This window comes from Topomyia yanbarensis, chromosome 3 (assembly GCF_030247195.1).
Source record: "Topomyia yanbarensis strain Yona2022 chromosome 3, ASM3024719v1, whole genome shotgun sequence".
In the NCBI taxonomy this organism is placed as follows: domain Eukaryota; kingdom Metazoa; phylum Arthropoda; class Insecta; order Diptera; family Culicidae; genus Topomyia; species Topomyia yanbarensis.
Genome location: NC_080672.1, coordinates 99,474,807 through 99,497,338, shown reverse-complemented (window position 1 = coordinate 99,497,338; position 22,532 = coordinate 99,474,807). Strand labels below are relative to the sequence as shown.

Genomic DNA, 22,532 nt, shown 5'->3' with positions numbered 1-22,532 from the left:
CCGCTAGCGAATGACGGATCCCAATAGTAGCATGTCTGTAATAACATACGTACATGGAACTATTGAGATCCAGAGCTACAGGTCCAAAGCCCTGGTAAAGGAGGATGGTTGTGATGATCCGGGCCGAGATCACCACGTAAAGCAAGGTAGGGCATAACCCCAATTCCAAGGCGTGAAGCGACCCGTGCCGAGGGATGAGTGATCGAGGGGGTGAAAAAGATGCTCGATCGTTAACGGAGCCTGTGGGGTACCTGGGCAACCCCCACAGTAAGCGTCCCTTACCACGCTAATGCGGAGCTCTGGCGTGGCGGACATATATTTCTCGCGCTACTCGTGGGAATTTTCATGGAGCAAAATAAAAATAATAAAAATAAACAGACGGAGGTGCCAAACCCCTTCGCAAGAGGTGGTTTGGCGAGGTCTCCCCCCCGTGGGGAGAGTAGTGGAACGATGAGTGCTGTACTCGAAAGCACCAGTGACCCCCCAGCAGCGGTAGGCAATACCCCTACCAATGCATCGGAGGGGCCAATAGCTGCGATGCGCAAAGTAGCGAAGCAACTCGATGCTATAATCGACTTCGCTAGCGCAAAGCAGAACATAGCCAAGGAGTTGAAGTTGAGCCTTCTGGAGCTCCGGAAAGCTGTTCGTGTCGCAAGACAGGAACAGCAGGCATATGTTGAGAGGGTGGAATGTCGGGAGAGGCCCGACAGAGAAACCCAGACAGTGGCCTCCAATAGGGAGGAAAGAGAGAAGGTTAATAGAGGTTCACAGACAGTGGCCTTTACCTTCTATGGAGCAGCCACGTCGATCGGAGCGGCGACCGAGTTCCCCTCGAAGGGAAAGGGAAAGGGCAATCGCAAGACGGCATCGAATGCGAAGCGCCCTAGGAAGTCGCCAGGAGAGGGTGCCAAAACCGACACCACTCGGCGTGCAACCGTCAAGGTCAAACGCCGCCTGGGTGAGGTAAGCGAGGGCGAGAGTGACCTCGCTGTGGAGAGCGATGGTACCAGCAACCCGACACGACCGGGGCAGGGGGGCTCAAACCCCTGGACGCTGGTTACCAAGAAGAAGCCGGCACCGAAACCGGAGGTACCGCGGCCTGCGAGGAAGGCCAAGGACAGAGGCGAAGCCTTGTGGTTAAAAACCGACAAGGACAAATACGCCGATGTCCTTAAATCGATGAAGGCGGCCGAAAGCCTCTCGGCCCTTGGGCAGGATGTGCGTAGCGTAAGACGCACCAACACGGGAGAGATGCTCCTGGTGCTGAAGCGAGGCGCACAATCAAGTGCAATATATAAGGCCTTGGCTCAAGAGGTCCTTGGCGAGGGCGCCCAAATCAGGTCGCTAGGTGCGGAATCAACTCTCCAGTGCAAGCACTTGGACGAGTTCACGACCGCAGAAGACGTCGTCGCAGCCGTCAAGGAGCAATGCGGCGTCACAATCGAGCGGGCCTCTGTGCGATTGAGGGACGGACCCTCTGGCACCCAAGTAGCCTACCTCAGGCTACTGAATGCGGATGCCAAAAAGGTAACCGAGAAAGGGAAGCTGAAGATCGGCTGGTCGGTATGCCCTATTAGTATACCCCAGCCGCCTTCAGTGGACAGGTGCTATCGGTGCCTAGAATCCGGCCATAAAGCTTACGAATGTAAAGGCCTAGACAGGAGCAAGCTATGTCGTCGATGCGGCGAGGAGGGGCATAAAGAGCGGGGGTGCACTAAGGCATATAAGTGCCTTATCTGCACCAGCAAGAAGCAAGCCCATAAACATGCTATGGGCGGACCTTCGTGTCCCTTCGGCGAGTTAAATAAGAAGAAGCCGTGAGAGTCACACAGCTAAATCTTAACCATTGTGCAGCAGCCCAACAGCTGCTGTGGCAGTCGGTCTCGGAGTCGAGGACAGATGTCGCCCTCTTATCAGACCCGTACAGCATCCCTGCCGGCAACGGTAATTGGGTGTCGGACGGGTCTGGAATGGTGGCGATCTGTACAACGGGAAGGTTCCCGGTTCAAGAGGTAATACACCCCTCCGCCGAGGGTGTGGCGATTGCCAAGATCAATGGTGTGTTCTATTGCAGCTGCTACGCCCCACCAAGGTGGCCAATAGAACAGTTCTACCAGATGATCGACAGGCTCTCGTCGGACCTCGTGGGCCGGAAACCGGTAGTAATAGCGGGAGACTTCAACGCTTGGGCAGTGGAGTGGGGCAGCCGCTGTACAAATAGCAGGGGTCAAGCGCTAATGGAAGCGTTTGCGAAACTCGATACTGTGCTAGCTAATGATGGCTCCGCTAGTACATTCCGTAGAATCGGAGTGGAGGCGTGGATTGATTTGACCTTTGCCAGCCCGAGGCTGGCTCCAGGCATGGAATGGAGGGTAGACGAAGGCTACACCCATAGTGATCATTTAGCAATCCGCTTTAAGATCAACTATGGTGTGCAGCATCCGAGGGCGGGAGATCCCTGTCAGGTAAGCGGGTGGAAGTCCAATCACTTCGACAGCGAAGCTTTCACCGCGGCCCTGGGACTGGAGGCCGACACCGACAGTCTAAGCGGGGATGCGCTGGTAGCTGTTCTATCACGCGCGTGCGACGCCACTATGCCGAGAAAAACACTGCCAAGAAACGGCAGATGCCCGGTATACTGGTGGAGTGCCGAGATTGCAGCTCTACGGTCAGCCTGCCTCAGAGCTAGACGTAGGATGCAAAGAGCTCGCACCGAGGATGCAAGAGAGAACCGCCGTGAAGTGTTTCGAGCTGCGAAATTAGCCCTTAACAAGGCTATAAAAAGCAGCAAGAGAGCGTGTTTCGACAACCTGTGTGAGAGTGCCAACGCGAATCCGTGGGGTGACGCCTACCGGATTGTGATGGCCAAGACCAAAGGGGGCTCCTCACCCCCAGAACGGTCTCCGGACCGGTTGGCAACGATTATCGAAGTACTCTTCCCGTCTCGAGCCACAAGCCCCTGGCCACCTGCACTACGAGACAGTGCGGGCACGGTCGAAATGGTGGCTCCAGTGACGAACGAAGAACTACTCGCAGTGGCTAAATCCCTAGCAATGAACAAAGCTCCAGGGCCGGATGGAGTTCCGAACAACGCTCTCAAGGCAGCGATCATAGCGAACCCGAACATGTTCAGGCTAGCTATGCAGAGATGCCTTGACGAGTGCCGTTTCCCCGATAGATGGAAAAGGCAGAAACTGGTGCTGTTGCCGAAGCCCGGGAAGCCGCCAGGCGACCCATCGGCGTACAGACCAATCTGTCTGATAGACACGACTGGCAAACTGCTTGAGAGGATCATCCTCAACAGGCTCACCCCGTACGCGGAAGGTACGGACGGTCTGTCAAGCAACCAGTTTGGCTTTCGGAAGGGTAAGTCCACAGTGGACGCTCTCAACTCAGTGATAAATACTGCCGAGATAGCGATCCAACGAAAAAGGCGAGGTATTCGATACTGTGCGTTAGTGACACTTGACGTGAAGAATGCATTCAACAGCGCAAGCTGGGATGCCATCGCGCTCTCGTTACACCGGCTTAGCCTACCGGTGGGTCTGTACCGGATCCTGGAAAGTTACTTCCAAAACCGCGTACTGCTATACGAGACCGATGCCGGTCAGAAAAGGGTTCCGATTACCGCCGGAGTCCCGCAGGGCTCGATCCTAGGCCCGGTGTTATGGAACCTCATGTATGACGGGGTTCTGAGACTGAAGTTCCCTCCTGGGGTCAAGATCGTCGGCTTTGCCGACGACGTAACCTTGGAGGTCTACGGGGAGTCAATTCCTGAGGTAGAACTAACCGCAGAACACGCGATTAGCACGGTGGAGGAATGGATGAGCGCGAGAGGCCTGGAGCTCGCTCATCATAAGACGGAGGTAGTTATCGTCAACAACCGCAAGTCGGCACAACATGCAGTTATCCATGTGGGAGAAGTCGCGATCACTTCACAGCGAAGTCTGAAGTCTCTCGGAGTCATTATAGACGACAAGCTGACCTTCGGCAGCCATGTCGACTATACGTGCAAGAGAGCGTCGACTGCTGTTGCGGCACTATCGAGAATGATGTCCAACAGCTCAAAGGTGTGCGCCAGTAGACGTAGGTTACTGGCAGGCGTTGCCGTATCTATTCTCAGGTACGGCGGCCCGTCATGGTCAAGAGCACTGAGGGTAACCAGTTACCTACAGAAACTGGAGAGCACCTACCGCGTGATGTGCCTCAGAGTGATATCTGCCTACCGCACGGTATCACACGATGCATCCTGCGTGATAGCGAGCATGATGCCAGTCGGGCTGGTCATTCGGGAAGATGAGGAGTGCTTTGAGCTACGTGGAAATAGGGGAGCCCGCGAGCGCACCAGGGTGACCTCGGTCGCCAGATGGCAGCGTGAGTGGGACAACTCCTCGAAAGGTAGGTGGACCCACCGGCTGATACCTAGCATATCGAGCTGGGTGGGAAGACCCCATGGGGAAGTTCACTTCCACCTGACACAATTCCTGTCAGGCCATGGCTGTTTCCGTCAGTACCTCCACAGGTTCGGGCACGCGGAGGTCCCAGTCTGCCCGGACTGCCCAGGTGTAGATGAAACTGCCGAACACATACTGTTCGTATGTCATCGGTTCGACGTCGAAAGAAGAGCAATGCTTGACGTCTGTGGCTGGGACACAACCCCGGATACCCTTATTCAGCGGATGTGTCAAACGGTGGAGAAGTGGAACGCAGTCTCGGCTGCTACCATCCAGATTGCCAGTAGGCTACAGGTAATCTGGCGAACCGAGCAACAGACGGCGGGCACGGCTAACTAGTGATTGGTTAGTTGGAGCGAAAAAGGCCAAGCGCAAAATAAGAGAGTGAATGGTCTGTTCATGCCGAGGTAGGTTGGCGCAGCGAATGGCAACCGCGTAAGGGGTAAACCCAGCCACCCCGAAGCAAGACAGAAGAGTGAGTGTATAGGCGTATAAGTGGACTGCCTCATGCCAAGACGGGAGGGTCGTAGCGTAGTATGTTGGAACTAAGCTATCGATGCCTCATGGCGTGGCAGAGGAGTGAAAGGGTGAGCATCCAAGTCAGTCTCACACTGCATGTTAAGGGTGAGCATAAAAGTCAGCCTCACAGGTTGGTAGAGGCTAGCACAAAAGTCAGCCTAGCAAGGAATGAAAAAGGTGAGCACAAAAGTCAGCCTCGCATGGTATGTCAGAAGTGGGGCCTAAGAAAAATGTCCCACATGGGATGCCAGAGGGAGTGACAAAGGTACAATAGAGTGGCACGATTGAGAGTGAATCAGGTGATAGGGTGAGCACCCAAGTCAGCCTCACATGTATGGGTAGGGCGAGCACAAAAGTAAGCCTAGCAAGGAATGAGTAAGGTGAGCACACAAGTCAGCCTCGCATGGAACGTAAAAGGTGAGCACAAAAGTCAGCCTCATGTGGGAGTGTTTGAGAGTGAATCAAAGTGTGATTGAGAGAGCACCCAAGTAAGCCTCATACAGGATGTATGATCGCGCGAGTGAGAGTGAATGAGTACATTTAGTACAGCCATCCCCCCAGAAGTAATACCGAGAGGTAGTTCCTGGGAGGAATGATGGCGGAGCCCAATGGAGTTTAGTCGGTATTAATGGCTGGTCACCATTCGAGTCCGACACGCCCCCAGTGCACCCCGTGTGGTAGATTGGACCCTACCGTTAGCACGTGTACTGGGCTAGGACATAAAGGTCTTCTCCATTGTAAAAAAAAAAAAAAAAGACGTCGGAGCAAAAGGCAAATTACTGGAAGCGGGAAATACATCGGATTAGGTGTATACTTGTCATTTGTAAGGCCAGTGACTGAGACTACATGCCCTGTTGTTCTTTTTTAGATTATTCAAGATTTATTAACTATACTGGTTGGTCAGCACAGAAAACCGGTTCTGGCTTTACAAACAAATTCCGTGGGGTCTGGCAGGCGGTCATGTGAGCCATGTTAAATACTCATAGAACTTCTAGCTCGAAGTGCGCAGTAGCACAGCCAGGGTAACGGACTTTTCACTCAGCTACACTGGCTGTGAAAACACGCACGGCGATCCGAATCACCTTAGAACTCTAAGCACCTTGATCTGCTCCGCCTGCTGTTCAACAGGCAACTGAGCTTGTCCGGCCAAATCGTTCTTTAGTCGTTGATGACGTCATTCATAGAAGCATTGCGCGCTAGGTACATAAATTTGTCTTGCCAGACTTGGGAAGCGCTACCTTCTGTATGCAAATGCGTGGTATTTTGACTATGTTATACAGTGACACATTCTCATTTTCGTACACCGCTATGTGGAATGCTTATATGCATTTTACAAGTAAAAAATTAGTTTACGAGACATTTTATTTATGTAGAAATAGTTTACTAGACAGCATAGGTAAGATACAATAATTATCTTTGTACTACAAATGCTCATTTTTTCAAAAAAAAAAATCATGATTCTAAAGATAGTCAAATATACACGCAATCTCATATTCGTACAGTACACATATTTTTTTCAAAAATCATGAAATTTCTATAATAAATATTCAATATGGTACCTACTGTTTGTAATTACAGTTTTCAATCATATTGGAATGCTGACCACTAGTTTTTGTGTGCATTCAACTTAAATTTTATCCCATTCTTCTAAATAGTAGTTTCTAAGCTCATTCTCATTATAATCCGGAGAGTTTCGCACTTTTCATCCAAATTCTCCCATTTATTTTTTAAATCAGTTAATAAACGGGGTCCGCAGTGGAGAATCCATAACATTTAAACAATTATAAATTCCCTCTAAACGTTTTTTGCACGCCTTATGCTTTAGGTTCTTCTCCTGATCGAAGTTTATAATATCCACCATTTTTTAGTAAAAGTACCATTTTACGGAAGCTTTGCTTTAAAATTTATTTTAAGATATTCATATTTAAATACACATTCTGATCCATCATTCCATCAATGAAGACCAAATTTCTAGCACTTCTAGTGGACATATAATACCCCATACAATAACACCACTGTCCGTGCGCTTAGCTGATGTTATGACTATTACGTCCAGGTCTGAGTTCGAATTTATCCACTCAAAACAACAGCCATTTGAGTCAAAGATGTTGAAGGTATTGTAATTGTCCGTTCTCCGTACATTAAGAGCCGTACCAAAGCAGATTTATACTTAAGTGCTTGAATTTATTTACCATGTATCTAACATTAATTACTCGATTTTCTCAAATTTTTCTAATTAACAATCGTTTATCCATCATCGTAAATTATTTACAGTTCAAGTTTTTCGCAATATCTGTTTTGCATTTCGCCACATCAAAGTTTTTAACAACATGTTAAATAGTTGAATGCAACCTTTGAACAATTTCAAAGATTTTATGAAGTGATTTAGCTTCATTTTGGTGAGTAATAATTAGTTTCCGTCCCATAATGGCAGTTAGTTTACTTTTTGTTAACCATTACGTTAATTTGAGGGAATTTCTTAAGCTAGTGTTGAGGAAACTGTGCCATTGAACACTTTTCTGTAGTCATAAAATCTATTTTTCAAAGTAAAACAAAAATATAAAGAAATAACAGGTCTTAAATTACATATTAAATGACTTTTCAAAAGTGTACGAATATGAAATTGTGCCATTTTTACACCAAGTAATGATTTTTTATGTGTAGTGTACGGAAACTTGCACACTTTAGATTACAAATGATATGAAAATGACAGATGATGATTCTACTACCACATTTACAAAACAATATCTATATTAAGTAGCGCAAACATTTATGAAACAATTTTAAACACATACACTAGAGGTGTACGAATATTAGATTGTGTCACTGTACATTATTTAACTTTTTCATGTTGTAACGACATTTAATTAGCAAGGGACTGGAAAGTGTGAAATATTTTTCAATATTAAGAGCCATAGTACTCAAGCGAGAGCAAGGAGTTGAAGAAAGAAAATTTAGAAGAGCGTGGAATAGGGTCATATGAGCAAGCTTAGAGTTTCCCGGCGACTTAACCCTTTTTCTGCTACCGCAGGAGTCAGGATATTTTGGCACTTGAAATGCGAATCACCTGATCACCTGCTGATTTTTATTCAAAAATTCCCATACCGTACATTCAAAAGTTTTGAGTTGTGCTGCCAAATTTCCGAACATCGTGGGGAATGTGCAAATAGAGCCAATTTATTCGACTTCGTATATGCACCCATCTTTTAATGCAAAAACCGCAATTACATATTTGTCTGTGGTACCCACAGAAGTAGGTACCTATGTATACCGCAGGCTGAGAACCACTGAAATAATGAATCCTCACAGTATTCTTGAAGAGCTAACTTGCGCAGCATTCTGTAAACAGAAATGTACTGATGAGAAGATTGGATTGAGACAGACCGGTTGTACACTGATCAAAAACTATAATGAAATACGGGAATGTGTTCTTCATTTTCTTTGCGCATGACTTGAATTATGTTCAATTGTTGCTATTGTCCCAGTTCGTAAACAGTACCATGTGCATTTGTTGATTCTGGCGTGTAGCGTCTCGTACCAATGTTGTATATTGTGTGTAAAGCAAGAATTTTGAGGACATGCGCCCTTCCAATATGTAAACTCATTTACTTTTCATTGTGTCAGACGCTGCCAATGGATAAAATCAACATGATTTTTTTGTAGAAAGATTGTTTTGCAAAAATTCAGCAAATTGTGATAAGTGACTGGAAGTGAAAATCTCTTGGTAACAAAATTTAATAAGATGTACTTTATATATGATAGTGATTCAATTACGATGAAAGTATTGCAAAACAAATTGAAATGAAAGCCATCAGTGCTATCAAATTTTGCAGCACAATGAAGGTTTTTCAGGCACGCGAGCTGTCTGTTAAAAAATCTAGCAGTAGCAGTAAACCGACGTTAACTTTGGTTTTCATGACTGCGGTCTAGCTTCGCGTTCTCGTTTATGTAGGGAATTTGATTGGAATCGCCACAGGAATTTTCGACATTAAACTAAATAGACAGGCGATAATAGTCTTATTATACTGGATGTCAATTTTCCAACTAGAAAAGTTATGTATTCTCTGCTGGTCTGATTACAACATCACAGATCATTCAGTGACGATGCATTTTGTCTTGGTCCTCAATGTCCTTGGTACTTTTCATCTTTCCTGTGTTTTTGTATCTTTCTAAAACTGATCAAAAGTTAATATATGATTCTCAATTTAAACAATTTTAAAACCTGATTGATGTAATGCTTGTTGTAATTGTAATTTACGGTACCATGTTGGTTAACTTTGTATACCTTATGTTAGGTCAAGGAAGAATGAATGACTTGTTAAAAAGAAAATATATAAATGTCGGCTCATCAGCTACAGCATCATCAATGTGAACAGCTCTTGGTTTAGATAATTCAAGGTTCGTGATTCAATGTCTTGACCAATTATATTTAGTCAGACTGTAATTTTCATTTATACATATTTCGTTTAAATTATGTGATAAGATAACCCGGGCATTTTTTCAGCTCCAAAAATAACATAAGAATAACCATCTGATAATTACTCCGAAAAACATTAGCAGTAGAACAAAAAATACACATGAGCTTTGAAGATTTATAACTCCGGCACGACTGCACGTAGGGTAATGTCCCCGGTTGTGAGTCAGGCATTGTTATTTGTCCATAGAATACGTTCCAATCATTTGTATGCTAAGTTCTATATACCGTTCGAAAGTATGATAAATATTGAATTTTCCATCTACAAAAAACATTTTCATTCTTATAATAAATAAAATATGAGCGATTTTTCACGACGGAGTTTTTTGACAAACAAACTTTTTGTCCCCGGCTGGGGGCCACATTGGAAAATCCACTAAAATACAAAAGTAAAACCAATGTTTAAGTAACTGTATCTAACAAGCAGAAATATAGTATTCGATGATCATCCTGTATTTTAAGCATCCGGTACATCAAAGTCAGAATCAACACACATGCCAAAGAACTGCTACGCATTTTACCACGCTTACATGTGTCGCAAGCGTTGGAATTTTTTTAGCCATGTATGCATGTAAAATAATTAAAGACAACCTCGTTCTTTTATATTTAATCCCATTACCACCACTCGACCGCCACACTTTGTTACGATGACAAACTGATTAAATTTTTAATTTGTTGGCCTTGAAACGGTAAATCAAAAAATTTAAAAGTATGCTCATCATACAATACAACAAACCTTTCCTGTGAACAAAAATACTGGAACGATAAAGGGCAAGAATTCCACGAACATCCGTCCGAAAATAGTTAAAATCTTGACCGACCATCTTAGATTCCGATGAAACTTTTCACGTTTCACCGGCATGGAAGACTAAACATTTTCCACGCAGTCAATTACTCGAGTTTTTTTTAAAAACGGCGCAGCATTTTCGAAAAAAAATTGTTCGATTACCATATTTTATACAGTGAAACTACCAGAGAACGAGTTGCAGGGGATTAATACTTCTGTACGAAAAAAATAAACACAGAAGAAAATGTTGTGTCATTTTTCACAAAAACAAAAATTTATGTTAAAAATTTAAATTGCAAAAAAAAAACATTTTTTTTAAATTTTTTTATATTTTGTTAATGAAAACCTAATGAGAAAAGAAACATTTTGAATGTAATTGCATGATGCTGAATTTATAGATAAGATTATTTTCTAACAATAACTTTATATATATTTTTAAATGTCATACTATTTGGCATATAAAACTGTAATTTTATTACACAATATGATTCGAAGTATCATTTTAAATCCAAGTGCATTTAACGAAAATCATCCAAAATGCAATAGTTTTCGAGATACGGATTGATTCGTAGTTATGCTGCCTTAGCTCGACCCTCATTAGCAGAAGTTCATTTCGAGGTCGCATTGCCTGCTTGTGGCGAATCCTAGATCTGTACCTGCCCCTCAATCCAACTCCGTAATACCTATGGAAGCGTCGCTGAGTCGCGGGCCTACTTTAAGTAGGTATTACACCATCATTTCCTATCCTATCCTAAGTATCGGTGAAGATGGTCGTGGCCGGCAATGACGATTCTCATGCTATTGGTTTACTGAACTCAAAAGAGATAAAGTTCATTCCCGATCATTTATCTCACAAGCAAGATGAGTTGAACTACCTATAGGTACCATGGTAATCGTTAGTATGCAATCCACGAATAGCACCGTGCTTCGCAACGCAACGCAACGCAACTAAGCTCGACCCTCATTAGCAGAAGACAAAAATTATTAATGACCCTGCCACTTCTAGTTTTCCGATCTGTTTACTTCACATGTTTGCTCTCACTTGAGTACTATGGCTCTAATTTTCATAACTTTCCCTACCCAGTAATCTCTAGCTAATTGAATGTCGTTAACATGTAAAAAAGAAAATGTGACTAACATAGTAGAAATAAAAAAGTTAAAATGGTTGTAGACAATTAAATTATCTATCATATTCTCACTTTAGGTGTTGGTCGAATGTCTTAAGCACCATCTAGGTGCAGAAATGTGAACTAGTTTCATTACAATACCAATGTTTTCACGAAAACAACTTTAAAAAAAGTTGCTCTGGGCCTCCCGACCGATTATTTTGATATTGATTGCAAATAAAAGGGGAAAGTCTTTTCTTTCATATCCTGAAGTATGAGCGATGCTGATTTTTTTTGTAATTTGCAATAGTAATTTATTAATTAATCGTAACCTGTTTTGCATAAAGGATAGTTTTGCATAAAGTTGTTGCAAAAAGACACAGTGAGAATAGTTGCAGAATACATTTGCAATACATCGATTACTGTACTTTATACAGCAAAACTATCGGAGAAAGAGTTAAGGCTAGTTTACAGTTCGGAAAACGTGTCACGGGACTAGGGTCCATGTGACGACGGATCTTCGTGGAATCCCTCATGAGTTAAATAACAAAATAAAAATATCACAAAAATGTTGCGGCAAGCTCATGCAAATAGACAATTTTTCGAGTTATGAATAACTAAAAAATGTTCAAATTTTTATACTTCGAAAGTTCAGAAAATCATAACTTGAAAAAAATCAACTCCAGCCAAACCAAAAATACATGTCCATTATTTTCGCTACGGAATACAAGAAAAAAGTTTCATATGAATTAAAAGCTTGATTGTAAATCTAATGTGAAATGCCGCATAAGCACAGAGTAGTCTGGTATAAGTGTGGAACACGCGAAAAAAACATTCTATAGGGTGCTCTTACCCAGTTAAACCCATTCCGAAACCGGTTCGGAATTCTGAATGTATTTAGTATGGATTCCAGCTCCAATGCAACAATAGATTCGAACTCAATCGATTTCGGAATCGGTTGTTGCATTTGAGCTGGAATCTATAACCAACTCTGAGTTATGATCGGTATTAAATAGTCGTAAAACTCGCGAATCCTACTAGCCCGCTATGTAATACTAGATTTATTGCATTCTCCAGTGAGAACAAGGTGGCTCGCACTTGAGTATGCAATAAATCTAGAATTATAAAGGGGAACTGTGCCTAAGATGAACACCTTACGATTTAAGTTCATTTATCATATTCAAGTCGTAGCTCTATTTTCTTCTTTTCTCTGGACTCTAGAACACTTGAAAAGTGTTAATCGTAATAATGTCTTGATCAAATTATTTTAAAAACGTGCTTTATACTAAAACTCAGACAGCGTCTATCATATCCCAGCCTCCGGGTGACACGCTCTCCCTACACTGCACAACCCTATTGCTGGTCGAAAGTCGAACTACTACAGTTCAGTAATTATGCTAAATTCAACCATCTATATCAATATCATCACCACAAATTCGGCCAATATCTGACTTATGGATGAATTACTCTGACAGCAGTTGTTTGTTTCACTAAGGAGCTTCTTTCTATCGAAGCCAAAGCGGTTTGCGTGGTTTGCAATAAAATGATGATCATAATTTACAGACCGGCACGCGATTAGTATTCATCATGCCATTCTCAACACTATATGGTTACAAGTAATGCTTTTTTCCAATGATATCTACTTCGTCACTGTACTTTAGTATTTGCTCATCGAATCGATACCCAAAAGGTAATGCGTTTTTTTTTTCATTTGTACTCTCCAGTCGCGTACTAAGTTTCGATCATCGCACGTCGCATACCGGAGCCAGTGTTATTGGTTCGTTCGAGGCATGCATGATGTCCTCGGCGAGGTTAACGAGCGCTTGGGAGGACAACAAGTCCCGCTCGGAAACGGTCCTGTGTCCGGAGAAATACTCTTCGGCATCGACCAATGGACGCTACTCGTACAGTCGTGGTGGAGTATCACGCAACGGAAGCAGAGATGAGTACAAATTGCACAAAAGTTTGGAGGAAATTTCCAAGGACATCAAGGAGCTGGAAGATTTCATATCGGTCACAGAAGAAATATTGAGGCGTGAGCGGGAATATGACGAGCAACTCTATCAAAGAGAGCGCCAACGTAAAGCTTTCGAGAAAACGATGCAACAGATCAAGAACAAGTGCAGTCCAACGAAGATTTGCTTTGGTCGAACGGATAATTCCAATAGTTCCAGGGTCAAGTCACCAACCTTCAAAGTGAATATTACACAGCAGAGACGAATTAAATCCTTTAGTCCGAAAGGTTACAAATCAAAATTGTATTTCCGAAACGGTAAAATTGGGTGTCTTGACGCGGAACAAGCCGTGTCAAATTTGAAAAGTACACATGAATTGGTGAAAAGAATAATCAACGATGAAAACAATATGTTGGTTAAATTGGAACATCAGCACTACACTATGCGTGAGGAAGAGGAACCGCCTACCTCGGTGGGAACTCCACTGGAGAGTTTACAGATGTGTGTCACGGAATCAGCTCATTCGCTTTGCAATGAATCGTATAAGGCAATACACAACGAACCCGACAACAATGTCTCCGAGTCTAAGTTGGAACAAAACGCTAGTAACGAACGAATAATAGAGGATATCGAAGCAAGGTTGTTTCATCAATGTGATTTGGCATTTAACCCGATATTATTGCTATTTAACGTTTCAGGAGTCCACCGCCAAGTGCCAACGATTTTGTAAGCGGACGACTAAGACATCTCGCGAACCGATTTTCCGAACGTACCAAACGCATGAGAAATAAGCTGGAAATTCCACCTACTCCTTCGAGCAGCGTTAGTGCGCCCTCAATAGCTCCGTCAACGCAGAGACATAATGCTGAATGTGAGTAAAGATTGTTAATAGTTTGTAGGTATTATTTCAAGCCGTCATTTTCATTTCCAGTGCGTGCCATTCAAAACTCCGCCCTCACCCTGCAGTCGGCAACTGGGGCGGACACGTGCCATCACCACTATTTTTGTCCCATTTTCTGTACCGGTGCCAAAACGAACACAGTTCTAGATCCACAAGGGAAATTCTATATTTCTTGGTTATTTATTGTATCCCTGTCGTTTCTTTACAATGCGTGGGTCATTCCTCTGCGATCGTCGTTCCCGTACCAAACGCCAGAGAACACTAAATATTGGATTGCGATCGATATTTGTGCCGATGTTATCTATCTGATCGATATTCTGTTTGTGAAGCATAGAATAATGTATCTTTTCGAAGGATTTTGGGTCAAAGATACGAACCTGACTCGGGAAAATTACATGCGGAAGTTACAATTCAAGGTATGATTTTGTTACCGGTATAGTTACTTTGGAAGCTTCATTGTCATATTGGTAATTTCAGATGGACCTTCTTGCTCTTATGCCACTGGATTTGCTGTACCTGAAGGTTGGTACCGAGCACGTGGTGTTACGAGCCCCCCGTTTGCTGAAGATTCAAAGCTTCTGGGAGTTTTTCAAATTGATTGATCGTGTAATTTCCTCGCCGCATATGGTAAGCAAGCCACACTGAAACGGCTCCAGAGATATCTATCATGCTATTTCTTTTGTCCATGCTAGATACGTGTCGTCAAGACATTAACCTACATGCTGTACATGATACATTTGACGGCTTGCTCGTACTATGCATATAGTGCATACCAAGGTAAGTTGGCGTCTTGATATTCACACCAGGGCCGGCGGAAAACGTGGGTAGTATGGGTAGTACTACCCACTCGAAAATAACCGAGTGGGTAATTACCCACTCGAAATTTTGAACCATTTCAAAAAATTTAGATGTGCAACGCATGTATTTCGCACTACACACATTTGAAAACATCGCTGTGCCACAATTCCATTTGCATAAACGAACGTGACTTAATGTGAATGTAATGTAAGCGTGTACATTGCGAAAAGGGAACAAATCCTTACTAATGGACCCCTCACCCTATGATTTCTACCCACTCGGGCGTGTTTCTAAAAAAATTCTTCAGTAAAAACACGTTACGTAACGTTCTAGCCTACTCCCCCTTCCTCATATGTCACATGTCACAATTTGCCGTACCCCTCCCCGCCCTAAAAGCGTTACGTAATTTATGAACAGTCCCCAAAGGTCACAGCAATCCTAGCAAGTATGATAGCAAGGACTGGTGCAACTCCTACTGCTCCTCACGAAGCACTTATGAACATTAATCCACTATCTAAAAGAGCCCCAGTAATCCAAAAAAATGATGTAGCATTAAATTTCCGAACAAAGTTGCGAAGGTGTCAATCAAGCCAATTAATTCCGATTGCTGATGTTAAGTATGATTGTTTATGTTTTTCGAATATATGGTAAAATATTTCGAAAATACAGCGAAGACCTGTTTTTGTCAGTCCCTTGTTTATTTTAGGCTGACAAAATGGGAATATTGACGAAATTGTGGCACATTTTTTTTTTTATTTTCAAATAGATGTAGCACCATACCCTTTCTGATTATTTCGTATAGTGTTTGAAATAGCGTTTTTGAAAACTTTACTGGAGACATTAAAACTCGAAATAAATTTGTTTGAAGAGTACATTCTCTGTAATTACTTCTAGTAGGATAACCCGCCAAAATTATTTTATTAGAAAATGGACAGTTTTACGTTTTAAAGTTCTTCAATGTAACTTAACATCGAAATATGACAGCTTCGAATGAATGTGATCGTGACCATTAAAAATTTATCGAACATATTTATTTTACTCTTCTTCATTATTCAAGCTCACAACTTGACAACGAGTCCCAGTACCTAATACACGAAATTTTAGTACGCCATTCAATTCAGCACTCAAATATACTTCACTAATACACCAAGCCTACTTAGAGGCTATTCATATAATTCGTAATACAACAAAATTAAAAGGTTCATAAAAACCGAGTTTAACCTGGTGGAGACAAATTGCAAACGTCATTTTTCAGCATCTTCCAACTAGTTTCGGAAATATTATTCTTGTTATTAACCATTTAAATTTTTGTCTGAACTCTACACAATTTAAAAAAAAAAATGCATTTTCAGCAAATGTTGAAATGTATGCAAGTTTTCGGTGAGCAAGTTTATATGTTCCATAGACAATCAACCTATTCAAACATAGCTTTCCATTCGAAAATTTTTCTTCTGATCCATATTTTGCAGCATCTTTCCAAAAATGAGCTCATGGTAATTCAGGTAGTTGGAACACAGCAAAGGCGCTGAATTAATGAAATTAATAATTAATGAAATAATGTGGCACCTTCCCTAATAGGGTCAAAATAGGCACTTTACACTATGCAAGGTTATAAATGGGTTACGGAATTGATTAGATTATTGTGTTTAGATATTTTTATTATTAAATTTGACGCATCTCTCATCTGACTTTTAAATACGACTTCCCCAAAAATTCGATCAATTATTCAAAAGCTGTATGATTGAGGAACCTCAAAAGTTAAGTTTTTGTGCGTTGAAGCGTTCATTTTCGACAAATTATTTTTGTTATTTCCTGGCTACAATTACTTCAATTGTTATGGTGTGAATTTTGTTATGTTTAGTGGTGTGTATGAATCATGGCGAAGAGGATCAAATCTCAGCGAATTTGAAGGGATCAAATGAACTTATAACTTCAACAAACTGAAATAAAAATATAGTTGAACAAAAAATCAGGTGAATCATAACGTGTTCACAAACTTGACATTCTTCTGGTATGCTGTATGTAAAAGTATGTGTGTGTAGTGGTTGATTTGATCAATTCTATAAAGGTTTGAAAATTTAGAAAATAAATTCTTCAGTTATTCTAATTTTTTTCTGAACTGGTGAAAATTTGGTTATACATTTTTAATTTCTTTCTTTTTGTGTGAAAGAAATTTGTGTTTAGATAAAACTACGCTCTTTTGTTGCGTATTCGATTAATATTTTCTGATCCGCCTTTGAGTTACGATGATGGAGTCAAGAGTCGCGGGGAATCAAGTCTCCTCAGTCTCTCCTACTATAAGCAAGGAAATCCTAGGGTATCTCAAACTGGGTAATATGGATGTTTGAAGCTCAAAATTTTTAAAAGAGTTATTCCACGGGTGTTTTTTTAACTCTATTGAATTTTTAATGAAACATATGTTTAAATATATTATTTGAAAACTAAGAATACCTGTTTTGGGATGATATTATTGAAAAAGCAACTTTTATGGAAAATAACGGATCAAAGTTAAAAAATATCCATAAATTCATTCCGGGATAAAAGTCACCCGAAGATCCCCTGAACTCACGATTGGATATGCAAGTATAATGATTCTTCTTTGCCCATATCTGCATTATGCTGAGAACGCTTCAATTGAAGTTTCAATGTCAAAATTAGTAGAGGCGAGATAATTCAGTACGCCGTCAAAAACAAAAACGGAAAGATGAAAACAAAACCAAAGAGGGAAACTCTAGAATTAGCCATCATTTTTCAAAAAATAATATTTACGCAAACATTTCAGAACTTTCTGAAACATTAGTTCTCAAATTAGTACAATTCGTTTTATTCTTTTGCTTTATATAAATCATGAGAAGCACCTATCTCGATCAATGCAGGTTTTTTGTGTTTCTTTACTCCAAACGGTTTTGGGATCGCTAAAAAAGTTGGTCATGAAAGAGTTGATTACATCCATATTATTCATTCTGCTTGCTTGATTTCATTATTTTTTTAAATTTCTATTATTAAATTCATTCATTTTATTCTTTTCACTTATTTTATTATTTAATATTTTTTCCAGCTCATATATTTTATTCTTTTTTCATTTTATTAATTTTATTAATTCTTTTTAGTCATTCTTTTTATTCATTGCATCCAATTTGTAAATTTGAAGCAATTTAATTTATTCTATTAATTTTAATATTGTGCAATTTTCATTTTAGCTGAACTAATTTGATTTATTTATTTTATTAATTTGATTTATATTAATCATTCTATCCATTTCATTAATTTTATAACTTTTTTTTCATATCATTGCTTCATAGATCTTTTTAATTTTATTTGTTTTATTGATTTTCTATAGTGTATTCAGTTTGTTCGAGGTTTTATTCGTGCATAACTAAAAAATTGTGTTCCTCTCACCTCTAATTGGGTGCCAACTTCACGTGAGTTTCCCAAACTAATGAATGGATTAAATCAGCTTTTACACAACTTACATTAATATCTTGGAAACTAAACGTCGGAATCAAAAACAAATTAATTGCTTTTTGTCTGAGTCTAGTCCTTTCGTTTGAAATAGATTCGGGTTAGATTGGTTTAGCCATTGCCGAGGAACACGAATGAGAGTTTTCTCGTTACATACACAGACAAACATTGCCCCAAATCGTCGAGCTAAAAAAACCTTGAATCAAGCCTCAGAAAAAACAACTTCAAAGTTTGAGCGAATTCAATATAAAATTAATTTATTTGCATAAAAACAATTAAATATTCAACGAAAGAACAAATAGAAAATGCCTAATTTTGTATTTGGTACAAAAGTGGTTTATTTTTTTGTCTGACACTACATATGCGTTATAGCACGGAAAGTAAAGAGGTTTGTTTTAGCAAATACATGTTTTTTTGGCTCGATTTTTGGAAGGCTTTGATTTTTTTCCAGAAGTTTCAGGTCATGCGTTATTTATAGTAGCGGAGGAGAGAATGGAACAAAACCAATACGATACGATTGAGATTGATGGGCCGGGTGAGGGTGTGAGTTGCAAAGGAAAGATAATTTTGGTGAACATAATAGGCAGGAAATAGACACGAAATTCTAAAACCAAAAAAAGTTGCGTTGCGATGTTCAAAAAGAATTGTTTTTTGGCATGAATTTTTTGCGCAAAACAAAAAGTATGAGCATGCTGTTTGGGTCTTAAAATTTAGTACAAAGCACTTGCAAGTTACATGGCGAATGGTATGAGAAGAGCTGTGCAAAATTTGAGAGCGATTGGTCCAGTAGATTTTGATTATGATGCACATCGCATTTTTTACGAGGTGCCTTTGGAGATTCACTGTATTTCGTTCAATTGCCAATGGATTCACAAAGAAAATATTGGAAAATATTGTTCAAATATTGCAATATGGGAACGGACTGAATAGACAAATACTCTTTATAATCTAGTTTTTGCAACGAAAATGCCTTGCCCCCCCCCCCTTCTATAGTGAATATTTTTTGGTACATGTGTCCTGTTGCCTCGTCTGCGGGCATCTTAAAAGGCAACAAGCTTCGTCCACTGCTATGTGCTCAACGTAAATGATGTTGAAGTTGTTTTTGGTCGTGCAGTGAATATCGTGAAACCAGATCCCAATTAGTAGATTCGTAACAATTCCGAGGAAGACTAATCCATGTTCCTATTCGAGACATCCTGGCTTACCACGATCTTCTATACATGTGGCTTATTTATCATTTTTTTAAAAACAGTATCTGCCAAAATTTAATTATATAGTCTAGCCTAAGCATACACCATTTGTATTTTCCTAGAATTTAAATTTTGTTTTAAATTCAGTCAACCTCAGAAAAAATGTAAATACATATGTTCAAAAATCTAGCCAAACATGTCAAATGGTCCTAAGTGAAAATGACAGTTTCTCTTTGTTTACGTTCTCTTTCGCTAATAACTCGTCCGTTTATACGTTTGTTCATTTACTATTAGCATAATATGCTTGTCGAAATCATTGAAAAGTTTTATGCTGACGCCGTAATATTCGAAAGAGAAAGTAACCAGAGATCTCATTTGCACTTAGGACCATTTGACATGTTTGTCGAGAAATATTAGATCAAACTGAACTACATAAATCATAATGTGAACAAATCACTTAAAATGTAGTAGATCAATCGATTTGAAATTTTGCAAAGCATATGGAGGCAACATATGGAGCTTTTTATAAACTTTTTAGGATTATTACTTTTACAATAACATGTTAACTGATTGATACTAAACAAATCAGTTCATTATTGGCAAAATCAAGAATAAAACAAAAATACATGCATACATAACCATAGAATCGCGAGATAAAAACACTCATTTGACGAAATATTTTTTGGTATTATTGGTCTATGGGGGACCGCTGTGCAATGGCTTCAAATGTGTAGGGTGATAATAGAAACATGGCGAAAATAGGCTCATCACCCTAGGTTTGGGAATCTTCTACTTTAAAATCCTTCTACTTTAAAATCCTACTAAATCTACTCTTCTACTTTTAAATCCTCATTCTTTTCTTTCCCTTGCAGGTCTCGGCTCCAACCGTTGGGTGTTCAATAACAAAGGTCACGCCTACGTCCGATGCTTTGCATTCGCAACCAAAACTGCCACTTCGATTGGCAAAAATCCCAAACCGGAAAAGGAAGGCGAACTGATGTTCATGACGGCCGCCTGGTTGATGGGAGTGTTTGTTTTCGCGCTGCTGATCGGTCAGATCAGGGATATTATAGCGACAGCAACCCGATCGAAGTCCGAGTACAAACAGTTGGTGGATGAAACGTTGGAGTACATGAGGGAGCTGAATTTGCCGACTGACCTGCAACGACGAGTAAAAATGTGGTTCACTTTTACCTGGGAACAGCAGCGTAGCTTGGATGAGACTCACATTATGGACGCTTTACCAGCGAACTTGAAGACCGACATAGCAATTTCGGTACACATTCAAACACTGTCCAAGGTTCAACTGTTTGCCGATTGTGAGGAAGCGTTGCTACGGGAGCTGGTGCTCAAACTGCGATCTGTTACATTTCTCCCAGGAGACTACGTTTGTCGAAAGGGTGAAGTCGGAAAAGAGATGTACATTGTTAAAACCGGCCAAGTGCTAGTTATGGGAGGTCCTAGAAATGATATTGTTCTAGCTACTTTGTATGAAGGTTCCGTTTTTGGGGAGATAAGCTTGTTGGCTATCAATGGGGCAGAAGGGAATCGTCGAACTGCAGACGTACGCTCAAAAGGTTTTTCTAATTTGTTTGTTTTATCAAAGTCAGATCTGAATGAGGCGATCGTGTACTATCCGAATGCTCAAGCCATTCTGAAGAAACGTGCGAAGAGTTTGATGCGTAAGAATGCCGCTCGCGAAAAAGCTGAGTCAAAGCAAAGCATCGATACCAATGATGCCGATACCGATGTAGTGATCAATAATCCAAATCGCAACTCTTCCCCCAAATTCCTGAAAACTGTGATTCAAGTATTACCAAAGGAGTCGCCCGCCGTTCAGTTGCTTACACAAGGGTTTAAAAATGATCAAGTGAAAGAAGAAATAGTTGAACAGTCCCAACAGGAAGACACTGTTTCCACCCGCAGCTTGGAAGTTCACACTACACAGGTGCAGATTGAAAACGAAAAGAACGTTGAACTACCGTGTGATTTGGTGTATAGCATCAGGAAGGAGCTGATGGATAATAACAGCTACATCAATTTGACCGATGCAGAAAAATATAAGCTTCTGAACGAACTGTCGAACGATAATTACGAGCATCAGAAATCTCCGGTATGAATCTCAAACACTCGTAGATGAACTATGATATGGATACATTTGTATTCGTATTATATGTTCGGAAGCGGAGGAGGGTATATAACCTTTAACTATATTCAAGTAAATGTTACTACAGATCAAATCACCAACCTTAAAATGTTAATACTTGATACGGTTCTAACCTTGTAGCAGATTGATTTTTATTCTCTTTCGATCGTCATTTGAAATTTGCCAACTTGACTGGAAGTAATTCATGAACAAAATTTCTTTCTTTCTGAACAGCTATATAATGACGATCTTTATTGTTACCTACCATCTTACTAATCAATGTCAAGCGCTCACAAGGATTGTCGCGCCATGGAACTGAAAATAAATAGTTACGTCTGATGTTATAAATTCTTGTTTTCGTTACTCGATTACATGAAGAATCCTTCTATGGTTTTGGTTTCGCTTATGTTAGTTTAATCTGTCTACACAATATGAGGATACAATGTGCCTTCTAGTTTGTATCAGTAAAACCAATACATTAGAAAATTCACATGTTTTCATTAAATGCTCTAATATTCAAATTTTTCGTAATTTTCCTGAAATGAAACCATGAACGTTTTGCCTTTCTCCTATAGAAAAGCTGATTCCTCCGAAAATCGACTGTTAAACCTAGGGCCGGGGGGGGGGGGGGGGGGGGGGGTGAGTATCTTGTACCATTGGACTCAGTTCGTCGAACTCGGCAAATGTTTGTGTATACGCGTATGTGACCAACACATCGCACAGTGGCGGATTTCCCTAAA

General features: G+C 40.8%; 1 protein-coding gene across 2 annotated transcripts; it reads left to right on the top strand.

The window, feature by feature from the left end:
• The first annotated feature begins 8,563 nt into the window (after positions 1-8,563).
• LOC131694021 (cyclic nucleotide-gated cation channel beta-3) lies at positions 8,564-22,140 on the top strand. 2 transcript variants are annotated; one of them, XM_058982360.1, is made up of 8 exons: positions 8,593-8,697; positions 9,269-9,371; positions 13,065-13,934; positions 13,994-14,166; positions 14,227-14,612; positions 14,674-14,823; positions 14,889-14,973; positions 20,519-22,140. In XM_058982360.1, the coding sequence occupies exons 3-8, from the start codon at positions 13,135-13,137 to the stop codon at positions 21,763-21,765; spliced, it is 2,841 nt and encodes a 946-aa protein (XP_058838343.1). In that variant the 5' UTR covers positions 8,593-8,697; positions 9,269-9,371; positions 13,065-13,134; the 3' UTR covers positions 21,766-22,140. The 2 variants fall into 2 exon arrangements, with proteins under 2 accessions (XP_058838344.1, XP_058838343.1); XM_058982361.1 differs by lacking the exon at positions 9,269-9,371 and having other exon boundaries at positions 8,564-8,697.
• Positions 22,141-22,532: the final 392 nt, after the last annotated feature.

Excerpts from the sequence above, each read along its gene's own strand:
- LOC131694021 (XM_058982361.1), top strand. The coding sequence starts at position 13,135 with ATGATGTCCTCGGCGAGGTTAACGAGCGCTTGGGAGGACAACAAGTCC. Across the intron at positions 14,167-14,226 it reads GCAGAGACATAATGCTGAAT|TGCGTGCCATTCAAAACTCC; the intron begins GTGAGTAAAGAT and ends TTTCATTTCCAG. Across the intron at positions 14,613-14,673 it reads TGCGGAAGTTACAATTCAAG|ATGGACCTTCTTGCTCTTAT; the intron begins GTATGATTTTGT and ends TGGTAATTTCAG.